The 20,906-nt window shown below is 43.5% G+C and overlaps 3 protein-coding genes across 3 annotated transcripts in view; 2 read left to right on the forward strand and 1 right to left on the reverse strand.

The window, feature by feature from the left end:
• LOC119455835 (uncharacterized) overlaps positions 1-5,934 on the forward strand; it is a 46,693-nt gene extending 40,759 nt beyond the window's left edge. The window contains exons 13-14 of the mRNA XM_037717317.1: positions 257-347; positions 2,338-5,934. Coding sequence (XP_037573245.1) covers positions 257-347; positions 2,338-2,518 — 272 coding nt within the window. The 3' untranslated portion in view covers positions 2,519-5,934. The remainder of the gene's footprint in view (positions 1-256; positions 348-2,337) is intronic.
• Positions 5,935-7,187: 1,253 nt separating this feature from the next.
• Positions 7,188-17,561, reverse strand: LOC119455836 (coatomer subunit zeta-1-like). Its single transcript, XM_037717318.2, has 7 exons — positions 17,461-17,561; positions 17,134-17,202; positions 16,938-17,018; positions 16,765-16,857; positions 14,212-14,345; positions 8,653-8,743; positions 7,188-7,307 (listed from the first exon to the last, which is right to left on the reverse strand). Exons 1-7 carry the CDS (start codon positions 17,476-17,478, stop codon positions 7,260-7,262), a joined length of 534 nt encoding a protein of 177 aa, XP_037573246.1. The 5' UTR covers positions 17,479-17,561; the 3' UTR covers positions 7,188-7,259.
• A 171-nt stretch (positions 17,562-17,732) lies between these two features.
• LOC119455837 (SWI/SNF complex subunit SMARCC2-like) overlaps positions 17,733-20,906 on the forward strand; it is a 75,673-nt gene continuing 72,499 nt past the window's right edge. Inside the window, exons 1-2 of the mRNA XM_049669350.1 lie at positions 17,733-17,891; positions 18,451-18,570. Coding sequence (XP_049525307.1) covers positions 17,775-17,891; positions 18,451-18,570 — 237 coding nt within the window. The 5' untranslated portion in view covers positions 17,733-17,774. The remainder of the gene's footprint in view (positions 17,892-18,450; positions 18,571-20,906) is intronic.

The raw sequence follows: 20,906 nt of genomic DNA on the forward strand, positions 1-20,906 counted from the left end.
TTGGTGCTTTAAAGTCTTACTGCCTACTTGTGTGTCCACATAAGCGACCGATTGAAGCTTAGCCCGACATTCACCATCAGAGTTATTGCATCACCTGAGCTGCCAAAAAATGTAGAACTGAGCATATTATGCCCTCTGTCTAATACATTTTATGTGTTTACTTGAAATGGTCTGTGAAAAGGGACTGCTATGTTCAGTAATTTTTCGTGTTTTTTTATTTTCTTTTATGCCGTCTTCATTTTCTCTTACATGCTAGAAGAGGAAGCAACTGCAGACCTTGACAATGCATATGTGGCAATTGAGATGCCTGATGCAAACAGCGAGTCTACCCATACAGCTAGTACAGAGTAAGTATTTTCCCCTTTCCTGCAAAATTAATGCACTCGACTGCCTGAAACTTCAGTATTTGCAGTGTTATAAGCATGAAAATTTGCGCGCTCAGAAAATGTGATGAAGCTCATTGGTGTTGATGTTTTCACTGTGCTTAATGCTGAGAAACCTGACCAGAAATATCACACCATGATTAAAATTTAGTTTTATATACAATGTTTTGCACTAATATAATAAAAGGCCTGCAGCACCTTTTTGTATACTGCTTTGAACCATTAGCTCCAAGTAAACTGGTATCGCCTCTGCACACAACCCTATTTGCGCTTCAAGATGTTCCAAGCTCAACCACCAGACACCTGATCATTGCGGCAAAGCCACCCTCTTGTCTCAGCTTGATGCAACAAGAAGGAACGAGCAAGTAGCGCAAAGCTGTCCAAACAAATTTATTAATAACGGAATAATTTCTTGAGAAATCCGCAAGGTGGAGGACGCTTGATGATAACAAAAATAATCATCCTCCCAAAATGTAGGTTCCATAATGTTCCCTGCCTGTCTGAGGACTTGAGGTGTATTCACTCTGACTACCGACAGAGGGCCACGAATAGCAACCAAGCAGTGACTCATGAGTGCAGATGTTCACACCAGCGAGCGTGACCTGCCAGTCGCCAGCTTGAAATGTCAGACTAGTGCTGTTTTCATGCACTTCACACCTGATTTCGCTTAGAATGAGCTTTGAAGCACACAAGTAGGGACCTGTCTGCTTGCAGCCCAATTAGCTCAAGTACTATTAAATTTAAAGCACCGGGTTTGGCAAATTCCTCCCATTTTGTTGGAGACAACAGTAACTTTCTAAATTAGCTCACCCAGACAGGCTATACTGTCAGAACTTGTGGCATCCAACTAAGATTACAGTTCCATTTCACATGCAAGGAAAGTTTTCTTGTGTAACCTTTAGTAAAAATGCTCTTTTTTTCCACCTAAGCTTTTGCTATAACTACATTTTGCGTTTTCTGACATTTTTTTCTTATAGAAAGCCTATGGCCTGCAAGTGTAATGCAGTTTTGCCATAGTACATGCTTGTATCAAGCTGTACTATGGTTCTACTGTAGTAACATACAGTAGCCTTGTTCATACGTTTTGGAAAAAGAAATTGCGAGAAAAAAGTTACTAACTGGAAAAATGTACAATCTAGTCACAAAAACATTTGTCATACTCAACTGTAATTGACATCCACTGAATGCGAAGCGTTGCGTGAAATATGGCGGCACGAGACACGCTGTCCTTTTCTTTTTCTTTCTTTATTTCTCTTTTATTCGAGACAACTTTTCATACAAATTGGCTCAGGAGGCACAACAAAAGGCCCGGAGAGAGCCTGACTAGGTTGTGCCACGCAAGTCTTGTTTTGATTACACATCATAGGCCGACCCAAATACAATAACAACAATGCAAATACAGAGAGATATGCAGTTCCTTTTTCGGAACGAGAACCAAAACCTAATACATATGCACACACATAATGAAATAAATCTACACAATACACAATGAAAGTTTTTCATGTTGCTCTATAATTTTCTCAGTGACACTTTTTGTCTATTATAATATTTGAGAAGATTATTCATTAATTAGGACTAATTATGTAATTAGGCAGAATGAAAAAAAATTATCTGAGTAGCTCCAAGTGACAGCAAACAACATTACCTTGGTTCTGTCCAGCTACATGGCATTGGCATGTTTTTAAATCTTGTGGATGGTAGTTGGGACACTGTATGTGTGTGTGTGTGTGCGTGTGCTTTGGAATGATTCTTTCATTATATTCTTCTCTTATTCACTGTCACATTGAGTAGCCACTTTTGATTTATGGTAAAGCTGGCTTTCACCTGTTTGTGCCAATCCAGCATAAAAAGTGCATGGTGTCACATGTCAGCTAATGAGAAAAGGAATAGATTATAAATACAGTCAAACCTGGATGCGACTTCAACCCCATAGTGTGATTTGCTTTCTCTCAAGGGCTGCAACAGAGATTTGTGTCCTGTGTACCGAAGAGGTGTGGGACCTGGAGAAACACATGAGGGAGGTTCACAAGCAGCAGCCTTGCCCCGTCTGCAATTGCCTGTTTGATACCACACTGCCCACCACCTATATCGAGAATCACATTGATGATCATTTCGCTCCCTTGTCGTTTCAGTAGAGACAGCATTGGTCACCTGGCATGCATTGATCAGACTGGTGGTGGCGACAAGATGTCAAAGCAAAATCTTATCAGTGCAGCTTGGGCCATTCTTCAGTCTTGGCAGTGTGCCATTCAAATTTTTCTGCATTAGTTGTCGTTTTTTGCCATTGCGAAACACGGCGTAAGTGATATTCGCATACTATATTGCTGACACACTGTTCTAGTTCTCAACTAGATGGTGATAAGAAGCTGAAGCAGAAGTAGGTGTCAGTGATCCCAAATTTTATAATATTACTGTTATATTTGATAATTTGCAGCTGCCAATAGTTAACTATGCTGCGAAATAATCGGACACATTTATTTGCCCTGTTTGTTTCCGAATTGGAATACTACATAGCACGTGGCATAATTTCAACACTGTACTTATCAGTTTACTGCATAAATAAAAACCTGTTCGGACATTTTATTATGCATATTTGTATTGCCTTCCCATGGATGTTGCAATTTGCACTTGTCTGTCCGTCAAAAAGATCTCTAAAAAATATCAGTACACAGACTGTTTTGTGGAAATTTGTAGTAACTTGTGTGTACATGTTCTTGCTTCATAAATACTGCATCATTTATAATGCACATGCCTCCTTTTACTGTTTTGTATTTGGCAATCACTTATGTATGTTGTTTATCTCAATATTCACTGTTTTTCTTTATTTACAAGCTGTTGTGGCTCTTCACGTTTGGGGGAAATATATCTTCACATTTTTACTCTAAAAAGATGTCTGCATTGGTTCTGTGCCATGTTGAAGCCATTTCATTTGACAGTCAATTTGTGTTATGTGATGCCATAGATATCTTGCAGCAAAGAAAATGCGAAATTCGTACAAACATCAACACCTCCTGTGTGTTGCCTTGTTTGGCATGGCCCTTGCTGCACAATAAGTATTTTAAGCATTGAAGAATACCAGATATTCTGTGGAAGACCTTAACCTTCAATAAGCTACATGTAGATTACTAGTTGAGAGCGTATAGTTGGCCACAACAGTTTACAAGACACAGGTTCCACAACAGATGTAAACCAAAGCTTTGAATTGAATTAAAGGCTGTGTGCCAAGGGTGGTATTCTCATGCAATCCACTTTTGGAGGTACTTTCACTTTTACAAGATGTCACGTGACTAGTGCCGGATTTGTTCAGCGTCTATGGCCAACAGCGTTTCTGGTACTGTACTAGCCGTGCAAAGACGAGAATGCCTTGCATTGTGCCAGTAACACTGTCACTTGTAGGCGCTGACGCGTTTGGAACTAGTCACCTGAAATCTTGCGAAAGTGAAAGCATCTCTGAAAATGATAGGCCAAGAATACCGCCGCAGGCTTTGCGGGAATTCAGCTTTTTCTTTCAAATTGCGTGTCTTGTAATCTTTTGTGGCCACATCTGTACGTCCAAGTCTTGTCACTGGGCTGTCTTCCTCCCTCATTGCAACAGCATTTACTTGGACTGTAAAATGGGAAAGTTCCAATAATCAAATCTCGCACAATTTTGGTAACAAATATTTTTTTTATAAATACAGAGCCAAGCTCAAGTTGCTGTTGAGCATGTTTAGTTATGTATTCGAAAAGTGGCTGGCTGGTAATCTGGTTGCCGAGGATGGCGTGGTTTTAAGAGACTGTTGTATGGCACCCACAATTCTGTGACAATATTTTTGAGCACTTGCTTATTTAATCTATTAACCAGCTTTTTCCTAGTCTGTGAGCTATTTAAACTAGAAACCATGAAGCGTACATGTTTAATTCCCATTTTGTACGCTAATATCTTTGTGCTTCTGCACGTTCGTTTAGTAGCCCTTACTTCCAATGCTCTCGCAAAATATCTGTAGCTAATGTCTTAAGCCTGACATAGTTTGCAATAAGCTGTTGAAGGGACACTTTAGACAAATATCAAGCCAAGCTAGAGGTGTAGACAGATTACTGTGTTTGTGAGAATATGGGTTCCACAATACCAGGCCTTGTGCTGCTGTTTAAAATTGTGTGAAATATGTAAGGTGGTGTGTAATTTATCATTTCGCAGTTGCCTAGCCTTGGTCGATAGTCGCACAATCTGCGATGTTGCAAACTGATTTTCAAATTTTTGCTGTTTTCTATTCTTCGCAAAAGTGACTTATTTCTTGTTACTGACATTCGACATTGATGCATTTAATCTACCAAACTGGCTTCATTTGATATTTATCTGAGGTGTCCTTTTAAGGGTGATAGCTTACTCCCCAGAGCTTTGCTCTGTGTTTCATCCCACACCTGACTTTTGTGTGCTAGTTCCTTGTACGCAGAGCATTAGTATATATGTGTGTTGGAACACAGTTAGCTTTATCACTAGCTAGTGTTGTGGAACAATCACTTCCTGTGTGCTTTTACTATTTGGTTAGAGTGGTGGAACTGTACTTGATAAAATTTTTTGGATGGCCACACTTGTAATTTTACACTAGGCAACATGCAGTAGTGAATTAAAGGTATATTTTTGCTGTGTTAAGAATGCATTGTACTAGAGACGCAGTGATATTGGTGAATGCTGTTTCCGCTGCATTGCGATACCATGACAGACATTGAGTCACCGAAAACTGCAAGCCATGCAGAAAGTTGTCATTGTAAATGCTAATCTAAGCACCCCAGGCTCGCAATTTCTGTTGCTCTTTCAAAATAATGCGGCACTGGAATGGAAGCTTCAGCAGTATGGTAACGTGAATGCACATGGTCCCTACTCTGTGTGCCCCTTTAGTGCATCAAATGCTGTCTTGAGAATGAGGGCATGCCTTGTAGCTTCACCTCCTGTACAACATTTATGTGAAGTTGTAGACTCCTTAAAAAAAGTCGCTAATATATTGTGGTGTTATAGCTAGAATACCCATTTGCACAATGTAGTTTTCTTACTAAACTGTTGCTTTTGCTTTGGTCATGATTTTGGCAATTCGGTGGTCAAGAAATAAGCTGGATTGAGTTATTTGGAGAACACACTGCTATTACAAAAGCTGTTTTTATTTCATTTTTAGAGGTTTGAGAATGTGAAGTGCAAGCTCGCTTTAAAGCTTCAGTAATGTAAGTCCTATCCATGTGTAGCAGGCACACAGGAAATACAATGTGTTGTCACAAAAAAAATCTGCAATGTTTTGACAGTTTTGGGGCACAACAACCATGCCGAGTGTATCCCACTGAACTGTGCTTCCAGTCAGGCTCCAGCAAAGTGCAGGTTTGTCCAAACGTTCAAATTCAGGAGAGATGTCTTATTGTACGGTCTTTAGCATTTCATCATTCATTACTTGTGCGTGCAATAAACAGTCGATTCTAAAAGGAAGTAGCACTGCTAAAAGTCAATTGTAGTGCATATCAGTGGGCCTTTTATTATTGTTGGTAGGCCATTTTCCCAGAAAAATAAAATAAAATGTCACCACTACTGAACTGTTCTTGATATCTTGTTGATGGGATGTGCATGTCACAACCTGGCCATTTGACTTTATGGCCACAAATGAAGATTTAGTTTGGCAAGTAGTGTATTTTTTTGTCACTAAGGCTGAAAAGGTTTTACTGTGACCATAAGTTTCAGTGGGTCCTCTTCACTGATATCTTTCAAGCTTGAAACTAGCTTTCCCATAAAATCTTTGTTTCTTAATGTCATTCACAGTGATAAACACAAGCACACTTCAGCAAAGCTTTACAAAAATGGTACGTATGGGAAAATTCAGCTACCCATGCCAGAAAATGCAGATTAACTTGCAATATAATGAAGGTATTTTCATTTCATGTGTGGCTACGTTACGAGGTTTCACTGCACTTGTTGGGGGGCATATATTGGCTGAGCTGTGAACCACTCTTTTATTTAACTGCTACGTATGATTTTCAATATATATGACACCTCCAATCGCTTAATTAAGCATAGGAAAGTTAATTCAAAGCCTATAGTAGCATTTTTGAGGTGCTGGAGCAATTTTTCAGTTGTGCGTAGTTTAGGAAACCTAATTATTAAATAACTAATCACCATAGTCCTTACAATGTACTAAAAATTTATTTTGTAGGAATGTACAGTGCTCAGTGATCGAAATGTGATACTTGGAGCACATGGCAGCCGGCACTTCTTGCGCTGTCGGTGAGCGCTGGGCAATTATTGGGGGTGGGGGGCAAATACTACAGTCAAAACGCGTCGCAAAGGCTCTGCAAGGCTCTGCATTTGTTACACATTTTGTGTGCATTTCAGTGTGCGCCGCAATGAGTTGTGTTGTCATCCCCAGAGCAAACCGGTGACACAAAAAGCACAGGCAGCCATGCACTCACGAGTTTTAATCGCTGAGCACTGTACTTCTACGACTAGAAATAAGTAAGCATTAACAAGTTCTAATGTCCCTTTATGTGGAACGGTACTTGGGCTCTTGGGCTTTCTTGGGTTAAGCAAAGCAACTTTTTCCAAAAAACTTCTGGCTTGTGTCCTATTTTAATGTTTGAGTTCTGCATCCATTAATGCTGCACTGTGGGCTGAGGGGCTCTTGGTGTTATTCTGCGCCTTAATCCAAGTAAATAGTATGAATGTTTTGACATTCCTTCGCCCGGACTAAGCACTGCCTGGCTGAGGGTCGATCGCACGGCCTCACAGCACATTGCCAGAACTCCTGCCCAGATGTGGAGCCACTCCACATCCAGGAAAAGGACTTCACATTCTTTCCCTGAAAAAATTTATTATACATGCAGCTTCTGTTTGTAAATGTACAGTGTGAAAACGAGACAAATCTACTTCAATAGTGACCACTTCAGTTGTTCCTTGGCAGACTGGAACACCTGAAAACCAAGATTAAACATTGAGTGGATACATGTTCACCACCACTGTACAATTGATAGCCACAGACTCTTGGTTTGTGCCCTAAATCAGCCTTGTCCATTCCTTGCTCGCAAAGAAACTGTTGTATTCAAGCATGTAATTTTCTGCCTTCTTATACAGAATGATCCAATCTTAAGTGTTAAGATTATAGACACTCAAGGCCATAGTTTGCCGTCGACGTGAGATTCTGTATAAAATTCAAGTGCCACAAGATTGCGCCTCGCACGCCGTTTGCTGTGGGTGCAAAAATGAGCAAAGAAGGACGGCTATTTTTGGAGCAGATAAAGTTTCTTTCTCGGGCAGAATGGAGCAAACAAATTATGATTTTTGAGCAGTCTGGAGCATGCACATTTTAATTTAGAGCATTATTATATATTTAAGTGGGGTAAAATTCACTGCACCTTGCATTCTACAGCATTGAAGTGTTGAAGAGTGGCCTAAAGTCATTTCTCACACTATTTTTATATTAAGTGCTCGTGAAGTGACTGGAGTTGTTTTGCAACAGAGTTTGTGGAAAAGCTGGGGCAAGTGAACACCACAGTTTTTTTTTTTTACATTTCTAGGTGATGTGACAGCACAAACTAACTCTAACCAAGATTCTGCACTAGAAGCATCTGAAGATTTCTTTACATTGCGTGATTGGATGTAAGCTACCCGAATAAGGTAGACTTTCTTGGTCTTTCCTTTTATGGGTCCACTCCTCGCCCTCTCAGTTTGAACTTTTCGATCAGGATGATCACGCAGCGCAGCAATGCGATATCAGGATGCGTGATCAAGAGCAACTGTTGTGGCGTTGGCGCAAGTAAAAAAAGGCACTGCTGGCAGCAGGTGGACGCGTGTTTCCGCGAGAATGGCGTCAGCACAACAATGTGACTCCGCTCCACCAAAAGGGGGGCGCAGGTAAGCCCAGACCTCCACGCCTGCCCTTGCTCGCGGTTTAGGCGGCAAGACACAAGAGCTACCTTTAGTTTTACACGGGGGGCTTAATTGTATGTGGCTGTATGTGTCCACTGGTGAACAGAATACAGAAGTTACTTTTACGTGCACTCTGAGGCCAATGATACAATGCCCTGCACTGTGCTGGTGCTTGCCAAAGCTGGCAATCTGGCGCGGCATGGCGGAATTTCAGTCATATTTCTGCTTTCTGCACAATTTGGCGCAGAAATTTGCTGGAGTATCAAAATGGCCTAACTGGCACAGAATTTCCATCCCTGCATGCACACATATCTATTCTTAATTAAGATTTCACATCGCTTTCAATTCTCAATGTTGCATACTAAATGTAAGTAATGAGAAACTACCAACCTGTGCAACAGTTTGTTCCCCGAGTGGAATGTCATCAGTTCTCAATGCGACCTTCTGAAGAATTGAGGTGGGGTCTGCTTCCAGAATGATGCTAAAAGTAAGAACATTTTTTTCTTAGGGTATGTGGCTAATGAAAACTGCAAGAATAAACAACCTGTGGGTTGGTGCACACAGATTAAAAAAAGAAACATGCACACAGACCACAGCTAAATGGACAAATGCAAATGTGAACTTCCAGATGCACTTAAACTAGGTGGCTCCTGCTAGAGTTGAACAAGGCATGCACAAGAATCAATAAAAAGTAAGAAATTAAGTTCCATTATTACGAGTGCACATTTTTTTAAACGGCTTATGCAAGCTGCAATTTTTAAGGCAGAGGTCGTGCAATTTTTGCATGGTCGTTCCTTCTTTCACTTGTTTGTCGTTCCACCGAGTGCATTTCAGGCACAAGCAAGTTATAATAGAAATGCATTTAGTACAATAATATTAGTCACATTAACGTGGGTTGTAAGCATTTTAAAGTTTACAAGATGTACACTGAATGTGTATTAGACTAATTTGTAGTTTAATATGTTTCGCGTTATACCACGAGGGGACGCTCGCCCTCCTCTTTTTTTTCTCTATATTCGATTGGCGCGGCTCGCTATGTGCTTGCGCTAGCATTTCCGAGCACCCATTGGTGTGCGCTTGGTTTTTTCACTGGGCTTTCAACAGATCGCTCATTGCTCCTCTTTCCTCTGGACTGGATTGCGGCGACCCGCTACATGCTTGCGCTCCCATTTCCGAGCACAGATTGATGTGCGCCTGGTTTTCACACTGGGCTTTTAACAGATCGCTCATTGCTCGCGCTAAAGAAAGGCTGTGAGTAGGGTGTCTCGATGCGTGTGCATCAAGGCACCCCAGTTGCGAGAGGAAGTGAGCGTCTGCTAGCGCATAAGTGGGTTGCGATGCGCTTACCGTGTAAGCACTCAGGAATGCAGGAAAGCACTCATGCAAGGGTCAGAAAACTACGCTTTATTTTCTTTTACTTTGCGATGCACCTTCATACTGGCAAGTCTCGAGCAATGGCTTCTAACAACTGCAGGAAAGAGTCTTTATACTGGGTAGCTCGAGCGATCAGTGGCTTCTAACAAATGCAAGAAAGGATCTTTGCAGCGCACGTGGCCATTGAGTGCCACCACATCCATCCCAGGTGGGACTCCAGCATCGGTGCAGTTACCCTGTACCCATCGCTGATGAGGTGGCGCTTCACTTTTTGACAATAACTTTCTATTTTTTGCGTGTGAATGCGCGTGATGGGGTCCACAATGTTCACGCTGTGGTTCACTGTCTCCTAATGAAGATTGATGCATAGCCCCGTTAGCATCCACTAAATTTTGGATACATGTGTATGTGGCCAATTCGTCACTATGAATAATGGTCCCCGGTTGAACATTGGCTGCAATAATGGCGTCTAGTGTCGCCGCCTATCGTCAATCGACCTTGAAAGTGGCAGCACCCCTCTGGTCGCGCAGAACATGCCGAAGACCAATGGGCCACCATCTTTAACACTGCCGTAATTTTGGTGGCTCGGCAGAAAGTTGTCGCCCGTCATTAGGCGGCCTCGATTGCACTTCTGCTTGCCGCGATGAAGGCACTCGTCAATTTGCGCTATCTACTAGGAGCCACCGAGTGGAAGTCACGCCAGCAGTTCGTCCCTCGCGACCTTACGGGGATAGTTCCTCCAGTCGGCGATGGCGTGCTCAGATAGAGGAAACAAGTCGCCGGTCATCTACTTCAACAGCCATATGTCTACGCTTTTGCTCACGCAGTACGTGAGCCAAATAATTTGCCGCCTGGAGAGGTGGTCGTTCGGACGGCCGAGGCAGTCCGTGTTGACTAAGTAACTTTCTTCGCCTCCCTGCTCGTGCAGTGCAGCGGTACCGTGGAAGTGCGAAAACTGATTTCGGCACCTGTTGCACCGGAAGGCAGCTCGGCGTCCATTCTGAGTCTTCCAATATAATGTGACCACTTGGCCTGCGCAGGTTGGTTGGTCTGGGTTGAACCTCAGGTGCTTGTAAGTGCCCCAGTACTCTGATGACGACGCCGGACCAGGCCCGAGGCTGAGGCGCGTTGGACGAGCAGTGCTTGAAACAGGAGAGAGCCGAGCCGAAGCAATCGCACAAACTTTTCCTCCGCAGCCTAGTCACACCACTCTGTGCTCGGAAAGCATAATTTGCCTCCCATGCTGTCTCCGAAGACGAGGGCCTTTGCCTAACTCGTCACACAGCCAGCACACTGACGTTTTGGAAAGGCAAAAATGACACTGAAACTCTACATCTATCATGTAGGTGAACGGGTCCAGATGATCATATTAACGCTTACTGCCGCTGGATGCGATGACACAGGCTGCTGCTGCCGCCGCCATGTTCACGAGTTCAACTCAAGGGGGGTTTCGCGATGTACGAGTTTGGCACGAGTTTGCCTGTCAATCAAAACCATAGGTCACGCCCTGCACGAGGCATGTAACCATGGTTGGACCACACCCAACTTATTTTTTGGCAACAGCGACGTGGTGGTGGTGCGGAACTGAGAGGCATAAACAATCTTGAACGGCGAACGCACCGTCCTCGGTGATCGCACTGTCCGCACTGTCCTCGGTGATGTACTGAGCACCACTATAAAAAAAAAAAAAAAAAAAAAACGTCGACTTTCGCTGGCTTATGCATATATCTTCTTGGGCTGTGATGGCCCCACTACACGGTTCATTGCATGCATTGTGGCGATGTAGCGCACAGCAAATACTGATCGACACGTCACTGTAGCTGCTTGTAAGGCGTCAATGCGCCGTGGTGGATGACGATCCTGAGCAGTGCGTAGTGTTTTCCAACGACAACGTATTGCAGCTGTCATTTGAGATGGCTGCTCTGTCATCAGTGATGTATCGGAGCCGCAGTGTCGCGAACACAATCAGCGGTCAGCGCAAACACACCTAGTGCGATGGCATTTCTTCATCACAAGCACGGCACACTAAACAATTGCAACACCTTCTTGAGTTCGAAGTCTAATTTCCTAACTGCACACAAGAGCCCTCACCCGCCAAAATTGCTATTGCTGCACTGTCGTTACGATATCCATCTGCGATCGCTGTTAGCTCAGCAGCAGAGGCAATCAGCAAGCACATTGGAGTGAACAACACACTCAAATTCTGCGTACATGCGCATGGAGGCACCTTCACTGGGCAAGTGGTGACAAGCGATGAATTGTGTTGCTGGGTAGCACGCTCTTCTTCGCAATGCATCGCGGAGACTTCACGCACGCAGATAAACTGGTGCATTTTCACTGTGCTGCGTCACTACGGACCCTAGAATACCGCACAACAATTTTGTAGCGACAGCCGTTGCGCCCATCTCTATCGCTAGAGTGTCGTTTGAGTTGGTAAAGCGGCGGCCTTAATAGCCGCCTCAGTGAAAGCACTTGCGGTGAACAGCCATGCCGCAGCGCTGCGTTGCCATTCCTTTAATAGACAGGGAATGGACAGATCATTGTCATGACTGAATTTATGCGTCATTATCGCATCGACTTTATCGAGAATGGCACTGCAGCGCCCCTGGCGACTGCTCACCGTACGAACTCCCTTGTGCGTGCGACCCTCGAGAATGTATCCGATTGTAAGCTTTCGTCTCACTGTCGCCAGTCACGGCAAAAAAGTGCAAAATTTAATAATTCACTCGATGTTCGTTTGTCATCACAAATTAATAGCATTCAAAATGACAAACCGATACTTTAAGAAATAAAATGTTTGTTATTATATTTGTAGTATTTCAAAGTATTCGATTGAGGGAAAATGTAGGTGCATGAATGCACCGCATGTGCCCTGTTTGCATTCGACGGAGAATAGAAAGATAATGCCCGAAAGAGGAGGCACGCCCTTGACGCGCCCGAGAAAGGCGTGGCAAGCGGCTCACGGCAAGTGTGCAGATGACAGCGGGACAGTGACGGTATTGCTGAATTGCGATAATACGTTGATAACAATACGCGGCGCTGGCGCGTTTTGTTACGCAGACCTCTGTGCTTGAAGCACGGAAGCACTGTGCCGCGCAGGGTGTGCTCATGTTCTCATACACGGCTTTATCTCGACATTTCTTCTTGCCTGCTGTTATTGCACGTTCCTTGCTATCTCCGTTCACTGACTGCCATCGACCAAACTCGGGTAAAACTTGTGCGAACGAGAAACTTGGTGCATCCTGCATAGCACCCCTGGCTAATAAATAATATCATTTAATAATAGCATATCATTATTCGTTTCAATATTCGAAGTATTCGTATTAGAAAATTTTGATATTTGCACACCCCTAAAAAAAAAAATTTGTTTTTCAGAGGCCAGTTTAGCCTTGACTCCATTCCCAGTTCTAGGACCTAGGTCGCTCCCGGAACTGCGGAAGCAATTTGCACAAGACAGTAAAAAAATAAAATGCATCACAGTGCTCATTGCCAATTTTGTTTGTCGAAAAGAAAATAAACCTTTGACCCCCTCCCTACACAAGGGGTCACCCATCACTTCCACCGGTCCACAAGGGGTCCCCGATACATCCATGGTTGAGAACCACTGCCGTATGGAAAGCATTTCCCAAAAAATCCTGACTTGAAAGCATATTCCAGTATTTACGTGAAGGACTCAAAATGCAGTAACATTTATAATTGCAAAATTATTCCACGAACTGTGGCACAAACCTACACGCTACATTAGCAAGGATATAACGGGGCCAAAAACATGATACAAGGAAATAATGAATCTTACAAAATTTTACTATTCCAATACCAACTAATAGTGCATGAAGAAACAGTACTCATTGGTTTCACATGAAACACTGTAGCACGCTGTTATGTCTGCTTATGCAAGAACACCTGACCATACGCTGGGGCCCATGCACTTTGCCACGATGAATTGAACATGGTGTTCTAGGCACACTGTGGTGTACTGCGGGGACAGATGTGGGTAGATAAAAGCAGCTACCACAGAATGGTGTTATGTGTACATGTGCAAGCGCACTTCAATAGTGAATGGGGCTGTTAAAACCACTTTGAACTTTTGGACCATACAAGCTCTGTGCCACTGTTCCTCCTCTCTTAGCTACGCTTTCATTTGTCCTCACAGGGCTTTATACTCCCTTGTGAGAGTTCCAAGTGCTCTCCCAAATGTGGGGAGGCCAGTGTGCCTGCAGAGTTTAGCTGCCTGGTGTTTGAGTTTGCAATTTCCACATATTGAAGCACATAATCGTGCTATTGTACTATTATATTTGCAGCACTGTTCTGAAAATAGCACAGAGTCTCTCCTCAAGTCAGTACTCGCACACAGAAGTTCGTGTCAAATTCCTGCAAATAGCGGCTCCCACTTAAAAGGACACCTCTCACGTGTGAATGAATATGGAGTGCACCACTAAATACAGAAAGAAAAATTAGACAATTAGTTTCCCGTCTTTCTTGCGATGACTTATGTGCCACTTTCATTTTAAGTATGAACTCAATTACTAGCCCAATGGGACGCAGTATGAAGCTAGAATTAGTGTTCCGACTTACCCGCCGTCACAGATCTCGTCAACAGCGAGCATGATGATGTCTAGGTTGTCCAGAAGAACTTTCTTTTCCACATTTTTTCTTAAAATCTGGTTGATGGAGTCGTACAAGCAGTTCAAAGCGCTGCACAGGATCAGCTGTTGGATAGAAGAAACACGACTGATTATAGTGAAGTTCTCAAAGCCATTTGGCTACAGCCGTGCTTGTTTGTCAGGCACAATTTAGATAGTCACAGAAAGAAAGGAAAAGGCAGGCGAATGCCGCTGGAAGGGGCACAATGTCTGCCCACACATTAGAAGTGAGGGATAGAAAAACTGGTTGAAGAGAGGAGACAAGAAAAGATGACATATAACAGAGGCTAAAGCAAACAAAGATCAAAGGACACAATGCAAAAAGAAAAACAGGCTGGGATGATGTAACGATTCTATTCAAATCCTATTCTTTTTCACACTTTGTCAATGGTCTGGGCAGCACATTGCCCATGTCATCACCAGGATCAGCTGACTGTAAACATCGGAATAGACTTGAGTGAAATTATTCCTTAAATTATATTAGCCATAGTGGTGGCACAAGACAGGTTAATTTGAAGCTGAACACTATATAAAAGTAATAAAGTAGTCGAACATCTGTTCATACTCCACACAAACAGTGCACATATGGAAATGTGAATTGCAAAAAGCAGTAAGTGCAGTAGAGGTAGAGAGTTACTTCTCTGGAATATAGTCTTAACAACGGCAGACATTGGAAAATGTCGCACAATCATGGTTAGCTCGTTAGTATTCAATGTCTATTAATTAACATTACAGACAATAAATTCAGCACACATTAGAATTGCAAAACTGAAGCCAGCCAATTGTCACAAAAGAGCGCATAATCTAAGCGCGCCGCGCATCACTCAAGTCAGCAAGGAACAAGCCGGCTCGTGGCAGCTTCGACAGAGGGAGAGAGCGCATATGCCACAAACAGCCGACGCGATCAACGGCATCTATAAACAAAAACAAGATACGTGAAAGCGATGGTAACGAGCGAGAAAGAGAGAGAGCGTGCACGTCGAAACACCCTCTCATCCAGCGAGCAGAGAGAGAGGAAGGCAGCAACCCGGCTTGCGCCTACAAATGAGTCACCAGCCCTCTCGACGAAGCTCCGACGGCCGCGGTCAAAAACGTGAGAAATGCCATACTTTGGTCATGCTATGGGATCACAACTCCGACCAAAGGTTCCAAAAGCACCGACGAAGGCAATAAAAGTGCCGTGCGGGAATCAGCAGTGGGATCAGATCGCGCCGGTGTAAAGATGTGACGTGAAGACTGACCGTCTACGGAAGAAGGGGATTCCCCGGCAAGCTAACCGACGAGTTCATCGAGCGTCTGCATTTCCGGAAGTTCCTTCTTTGAGATTTGCCTCGAGCTACGCCGAAATCGTCCGGCTCAAGACCAGCACGGGTAAATACGATTGGACACTTTGTGTTCCTATTCATTCTGTACTTTACGTGTTGGACTCTTACTGTTTGTCGTTAATTATTTTCCAGTGTTTTGTTAATACCCATCTGAGTTGTGTTGTGATGAGCCTAGCCGAAGTGTGCACATGTGTATGTAACTAACTTGTTTGAAGAATATATTTTGTGTTTTGACAACTCTGGGCTCTGACTCGGAGTCTGGACCACAACCGGCATTCGCTGGCGCACCAGAGGGCCCCTTATTAATTGTCCTTCCTTTCGTGGGGTTATTTTCGGAAGCTGATAAGTCGGCTTTGGAATTGGGCCCGGCGTTGGCGCCTCCGTTCACGGGGTGTGTGACACCAATGCTCAAGCCACGTCCCCTTAGAATGAGTTCTTAGGATGAAAGTGGGAAATTCACAGGCATAAGATGTGGTTGGCTGGTGAAAGACAAGGGTTAATGGAGATTACTGGGAGATGCCTCTGTCCCGCAATGGACATAAATTAGGCAGACCATGAAATGCACTGGTGTTCCACATAACCTTTTGGTAAAGAAAGCTTTCTAAAAATGTGACACACAAAACAACAATGCCTTCTTTTTCAGCAAGTTTTGCAAAGGACATCTCGAAATTGGTATCAGTCTCAAGCTTCCTACTAAATGAACATGCCTTGAGTGTCGACCACCTTCACCTTTCATACAGACAAAGTTTATGTAAATTTTCAGAAGACACTGGTCACGTTACTTATTGATGTGCACATAATCAAACATAAACCAGCAGACATGCAATAGGGCTTATGTTATTGGACAGCACTAGAAGATAGCGAACTCGCAGAGGCTACCATTAATACAGAGAACGACCTCGACAACGTACAGCAGTGTATTGTCTCCTTTCTCAACTTCACACTGATCGTAAACACATGTACAACAACAAGCTGAACTGTGCACAATACTGCTCTAACATACTTCAGTAAGTACTAATAATTCACACTTGTCGGCGCAATAAAACAAAGAAACGTGTTCTTAGCGCGATATTACGCGTCGCGCTACCTTTGGCTGAAACTTCTTCTAATGAAATACAAGGAAAATATCAAAAGCAGGCCGAGAACGTAAAAAAACACACCTCATTCTCATGACTGCTTCCCATCACGTAGAAGAACAGGTCCACGTTACTCCGGTAGACGCACGTCAATCCATCCAGCATTATGATTTCGGCTGAAACAAGGACCATTAGAAATTGTGAAATAATAATAAAAAAAAAAAACTACGCAAAATGTCCAGTTTCCTGGCTTACCAGTTTGCCCGATGTGTCTTGTTGAATAGGTTCTTCTCAAATGCTTTTTGCTCTTTGGCTGACGGAAAGGTATTGTCATAGTACTGAAATAAACAGAGCACACAATCATGACCATTTTTTTTTTTTTTTAAGGAAACGAAGCTAAGTGCTGAGGCTCTTAAAAACACGCTAAGCACGTCCCGCAGTTGACTACCGTACCTTGGCCAAAATTCTGTTCCCATCGTTGTCAAGGATGGCGATTGCTTTCACCGTGTACAGTGTAGGTTCCTGGAAGACGAAAGCACATCTGCTCTTCACGAACACATAGGGAATAAAACTCGAAAGGGCTTTTACGGCCACGCAACAGGATACCGGCTGGGAACGCAACGCGAAATTTTGCCTGCCACAGGCTACCAAGAGTCAACGATTGCAGTGGGATTCTTTTCAAAAGATGGCTGTAGACTTCATTTATTGGAGAAAAACGTTAACACAGTGTTTGTGACTTGGAGACAATAAGATTTACTTTCGGAATTGAATTTGACTTACCAGCAACATAGACTCCATTTTGAGTGACGTGTAGTGAAACAGTCTTGTCTTGACACGGCTGAATAAGTGATAATCAAGCCAACCAGTGAAGAAAGCAAACGCTGTAGAGCTCAAAATTACTATATTATTCAATATTATTTAAGTATTTAAATTTTCTTTTTTTAACTAAAATTAATTTTTATTATGGAGTTATCTCGCTGTCACAGCATCCGTCCCCATATCGCAGCATCACGGCTTCCTTGAGAAACGCACCAGCCGCGGCTGAAGTACGGCTGAAGCCTGAAATCGCGGATCGAGCAGTATTGTTGTTAAATATGGCGGTCGTTCAAAGAAAAAGGGACGGTGGGCCAAACTTAAAATTTTATGAATCTTCGGAAACCATCGCGCAGTTTGACGGTGTTAGGCAATGGCTCCACAAAAACTGCAAAAAGGTACGAGACTTCTTTCTTTCAATTCCCTGTGTATTGCCAAAACGAGTTTATTTCGACAAGAATGGGGGAACCGGTGTTTGAATCGAGATCACCACCGCGTCCCCGCGTTCTGACAAGTAGGGTGGCGTGCGCACTGTGCGCGCCGGCTCGGAAGTGATCCTTGAAGCGTAGTCTACACTGGCACACAAAGAGGGGCACGAAAATAAATGTATATCGCTGCCTACATCTGTTTACGAGTTTCTTCTTTTACTAGGCCTAAGTGTGGGAGCTACTGCAAACTTGGCAAACAGAGAAGTGCAGCTGCTCGATAGGCGAAAAATGCCTCCACGCCTATCAGTCAACTTTCGTTAATTGGGCTACGACTTCTGTGGTGTGCGGTATTGTTTCAGAATATATTTGGCGTTATATATAAAAGTTTACGTTGTGCTTGAACGCTTTCAGCGTCGTAGGGCCAGGAGCGTTCCGTCGTGAACAGCAGAAAAAAAAGTCAAATAGAGCTTGCTGCTTCGGTGAAACGCTAGGCCTGCGTACATGTTTGTCTTTCTTTTTCTGGTTGCAGTACACGCAAGCCGAACCACCTACGAACAAGGGGTTGTCAAGCTTGGTCATTCAGTTGATTCAGTTTCAAGAAGACGCGTTCGGGAGAAGTGTGAGCAAGCCGCCGCTTACACGGCTGCCGGTGAGTAATCCCACCAACGTCGCCCCGTGCGCGTCGGTGCGCGTTTTCATTTGAAATGATCACTGACACAAAGTGTATAAAAAGAACCAGGACTACTTTCGAAAGCGAAAGTGACTGTCTCATGAGCACTCGACACAAATGACTGTTACGCACAGAAAGCGTAATCCTTATCGTAATTCTATTCTAATAGCTGCGGATGCCTTATAAGCGGCTTTAAGGTGTAATTGCATCGAACTCCAGCGTAAAACCAGACAGATGTCCAGCACGAAACTAAACAGAAGGCACACTAGGCCCGCACCTCATTCTGCATTTCTTGGTTTTTCAGTTAGTGCTTGTACTAGCCTTAGTTGCAATGTGCCAATGCGCTGAGCTCACAGAACAGAGCTCGCTGGTTTACCGATGTTATATTTTATGGCATTAGGGACCATCGGATGCCTTCGTTTTTCTTTTTTTTTTTAGGGAAATTGAAATATAGTTAGGCAGATTCAGTAGTGCTCCTAACAACTGTTAGCACATGGGAGCTGAGATCACTCACCAGCTGCAACTGTTGCTTGAACACTGATTAGGTGTTTGCTACATTGTGGGGGGTCGCTGGACCTCAGCCATGGCAGCTTCATTCCGCTAGTGGTGCAATGCAATAATGCTCATTTACCAATAAAATCATGCATATTAAAAAACCAAAGATGGTGAAAAATATTCTGGAGACCTCCACTATGGCAGTAGCCGTGTATGGGCTGCAGTGTATAAAATAAATCTCTTGCAGCCATTGGGTTGAGTTCGAACATGAGGCCCTTTCATTAAATCTTTCATATTGGAGCATCTTGGAAGTCCATGTAACTTGGCTGTGAGAAATTGCCATTGGCCATATGTGACAACTGGTGTATAGTTGTCTGCATGAAGGTTTCTATGGAACAGTGTAGAGCCATGAATTAGCCCCGTACAATAGCTGCTGCTGTTCAACATATTTCACATCCTAAGCTCACATTGCTTAGTGGCTATGGTGTTGGGCTGCTAAGCACAAGGTCGCGGGATCGCATCCCGGCAACAGCGGCCACATTTCGATGGGGGCGAAATGCGAAAACGCCCGTGTACTTAAATTTATGTGCACGTTAAAGAACCCCAGGTGGTCCAAATTTCCGGAGTCCCCACCACGGCGTGCCTCATAATCAGATCGTTGTTTTGGCACGTAAGGCCCCATAATTAAATTATCTTAAGCTCTTATACTGTGTGATGCCAGTGGTTAAAGGTATATTCCACATCTGCTGCCTTGGCTCTGAGTGGCACTGGCTAAAACTCCCAGGGCTAATCTTGCACACATAAAAAATTACACAAGCAAGTGGACAATAGGTTGGGTCATAGCAGTCATTTCCCCTGTGCAGCTGTGCAGAGCTTTCGTGTAGTGTGCAAGCACCGTCTTTGCAGATCAATAGAGAAAGAAAATTCTTGTTGCTTCTGATTTGATGTGTCGTGGCGTCGTCTCTTTGCACCTTGACAAAGTTTTAAAGGAGCAAAACTACTTCGTGACTCACCAGTGGGTCACGATGCACCGGAGAAATATGACAAGTGACCCATTGGTGGGTCATTACGCACTGGAATCTGGATCGGTGAAGCACTGCATGTGTAATAATTCGGAAGATGTGGGTTTGGCTGCTATCTGCGGCAAGTTGTCTTTTCACTTTCATTTCCCTTTACCTTATTATTTCTTGATGTCAATTAAACATTATTGATTTCCCATATGCTTTTTCTGGCTTTACTGTATCTTTCTTTGTGCGGTTGTCAAGCCCCTCAGATCCCTTTATTCTTCTCTCCCATCCTCTAAGCCTTACTTAGGGGATCAGGATAGCCACTAGAGACTATCATCCGAAATTAATCCGGAGCCCTCCACTACGGCGTGCCTCATAATCAGAACTGGTTTTGGCACGTAAAGTCCAGAAAGAAGACTATCATCTGCCTGCCTTGCTAATTTTGAATGATAGGCATCTTAGAAAATCACTTGCATTATTGGCTCTGTCATGCTTACAGCTTAGCATATAAAGACACACCGAGAGACAGTGATCAAGTGAGGTTTGCACTTGAGAGCAAGTAGAACGGACAACTCCGTGCAGAAGGCAGTTTTCCAGTACTACTGACACGTACGCAGTCTGAATTGGCAATATACAGCTTGTTTCAGCGAACACTTTCAAAATTTTTAAGGTCACCTATGGCAGATAGCACAATTCTAGTTCATGAGCTGGTCTACTCGAAGAGGCGGACATTACTTGCACATAAAATTGAAATGCATAATCTATAATAAACAAAAATTACTAATTAAATTTCTAACAAATTACCTTATGACC

Source organism: Dermacentor silvarum, chromosome 6, assembly GCF_013339745.2.
Source record: "Dermacentor silvarum isolate Dsil-2018 chromosome 6, BIME_Dsil_1.4, whole genome shotgun sequence".
In the NCBI taxonomy this organism is placed as follows: Eukaryota; Metazoa; Arthropoda; class Arachnida; order Ixodida; family Ixodidae; genus Dermacentor; species Dermacentor silvarum.

What these genes read in the sequence shown, in the direction of transcription:
- LOC119455836 (XM_037717318.2), bottom strand. An exon ending in ACAAGACACATCGGGCAAAC is followed by an intron (nt 16,858 to 16,937) that starts TGGTAAGCCAGG and finishes GTCCTTGTTTCA; the next exon opens with GCCGAAATCATAATGCTGGA. An exon ending in GACGAGATCTGTGACGGCGG is followed by an intron (nt 8,744 to 14,211) that starts GTAAGTCGGAAC and finishes TCTTACTTTTAG; the next exon opens with CATCATTCTGGAAGCAGACC.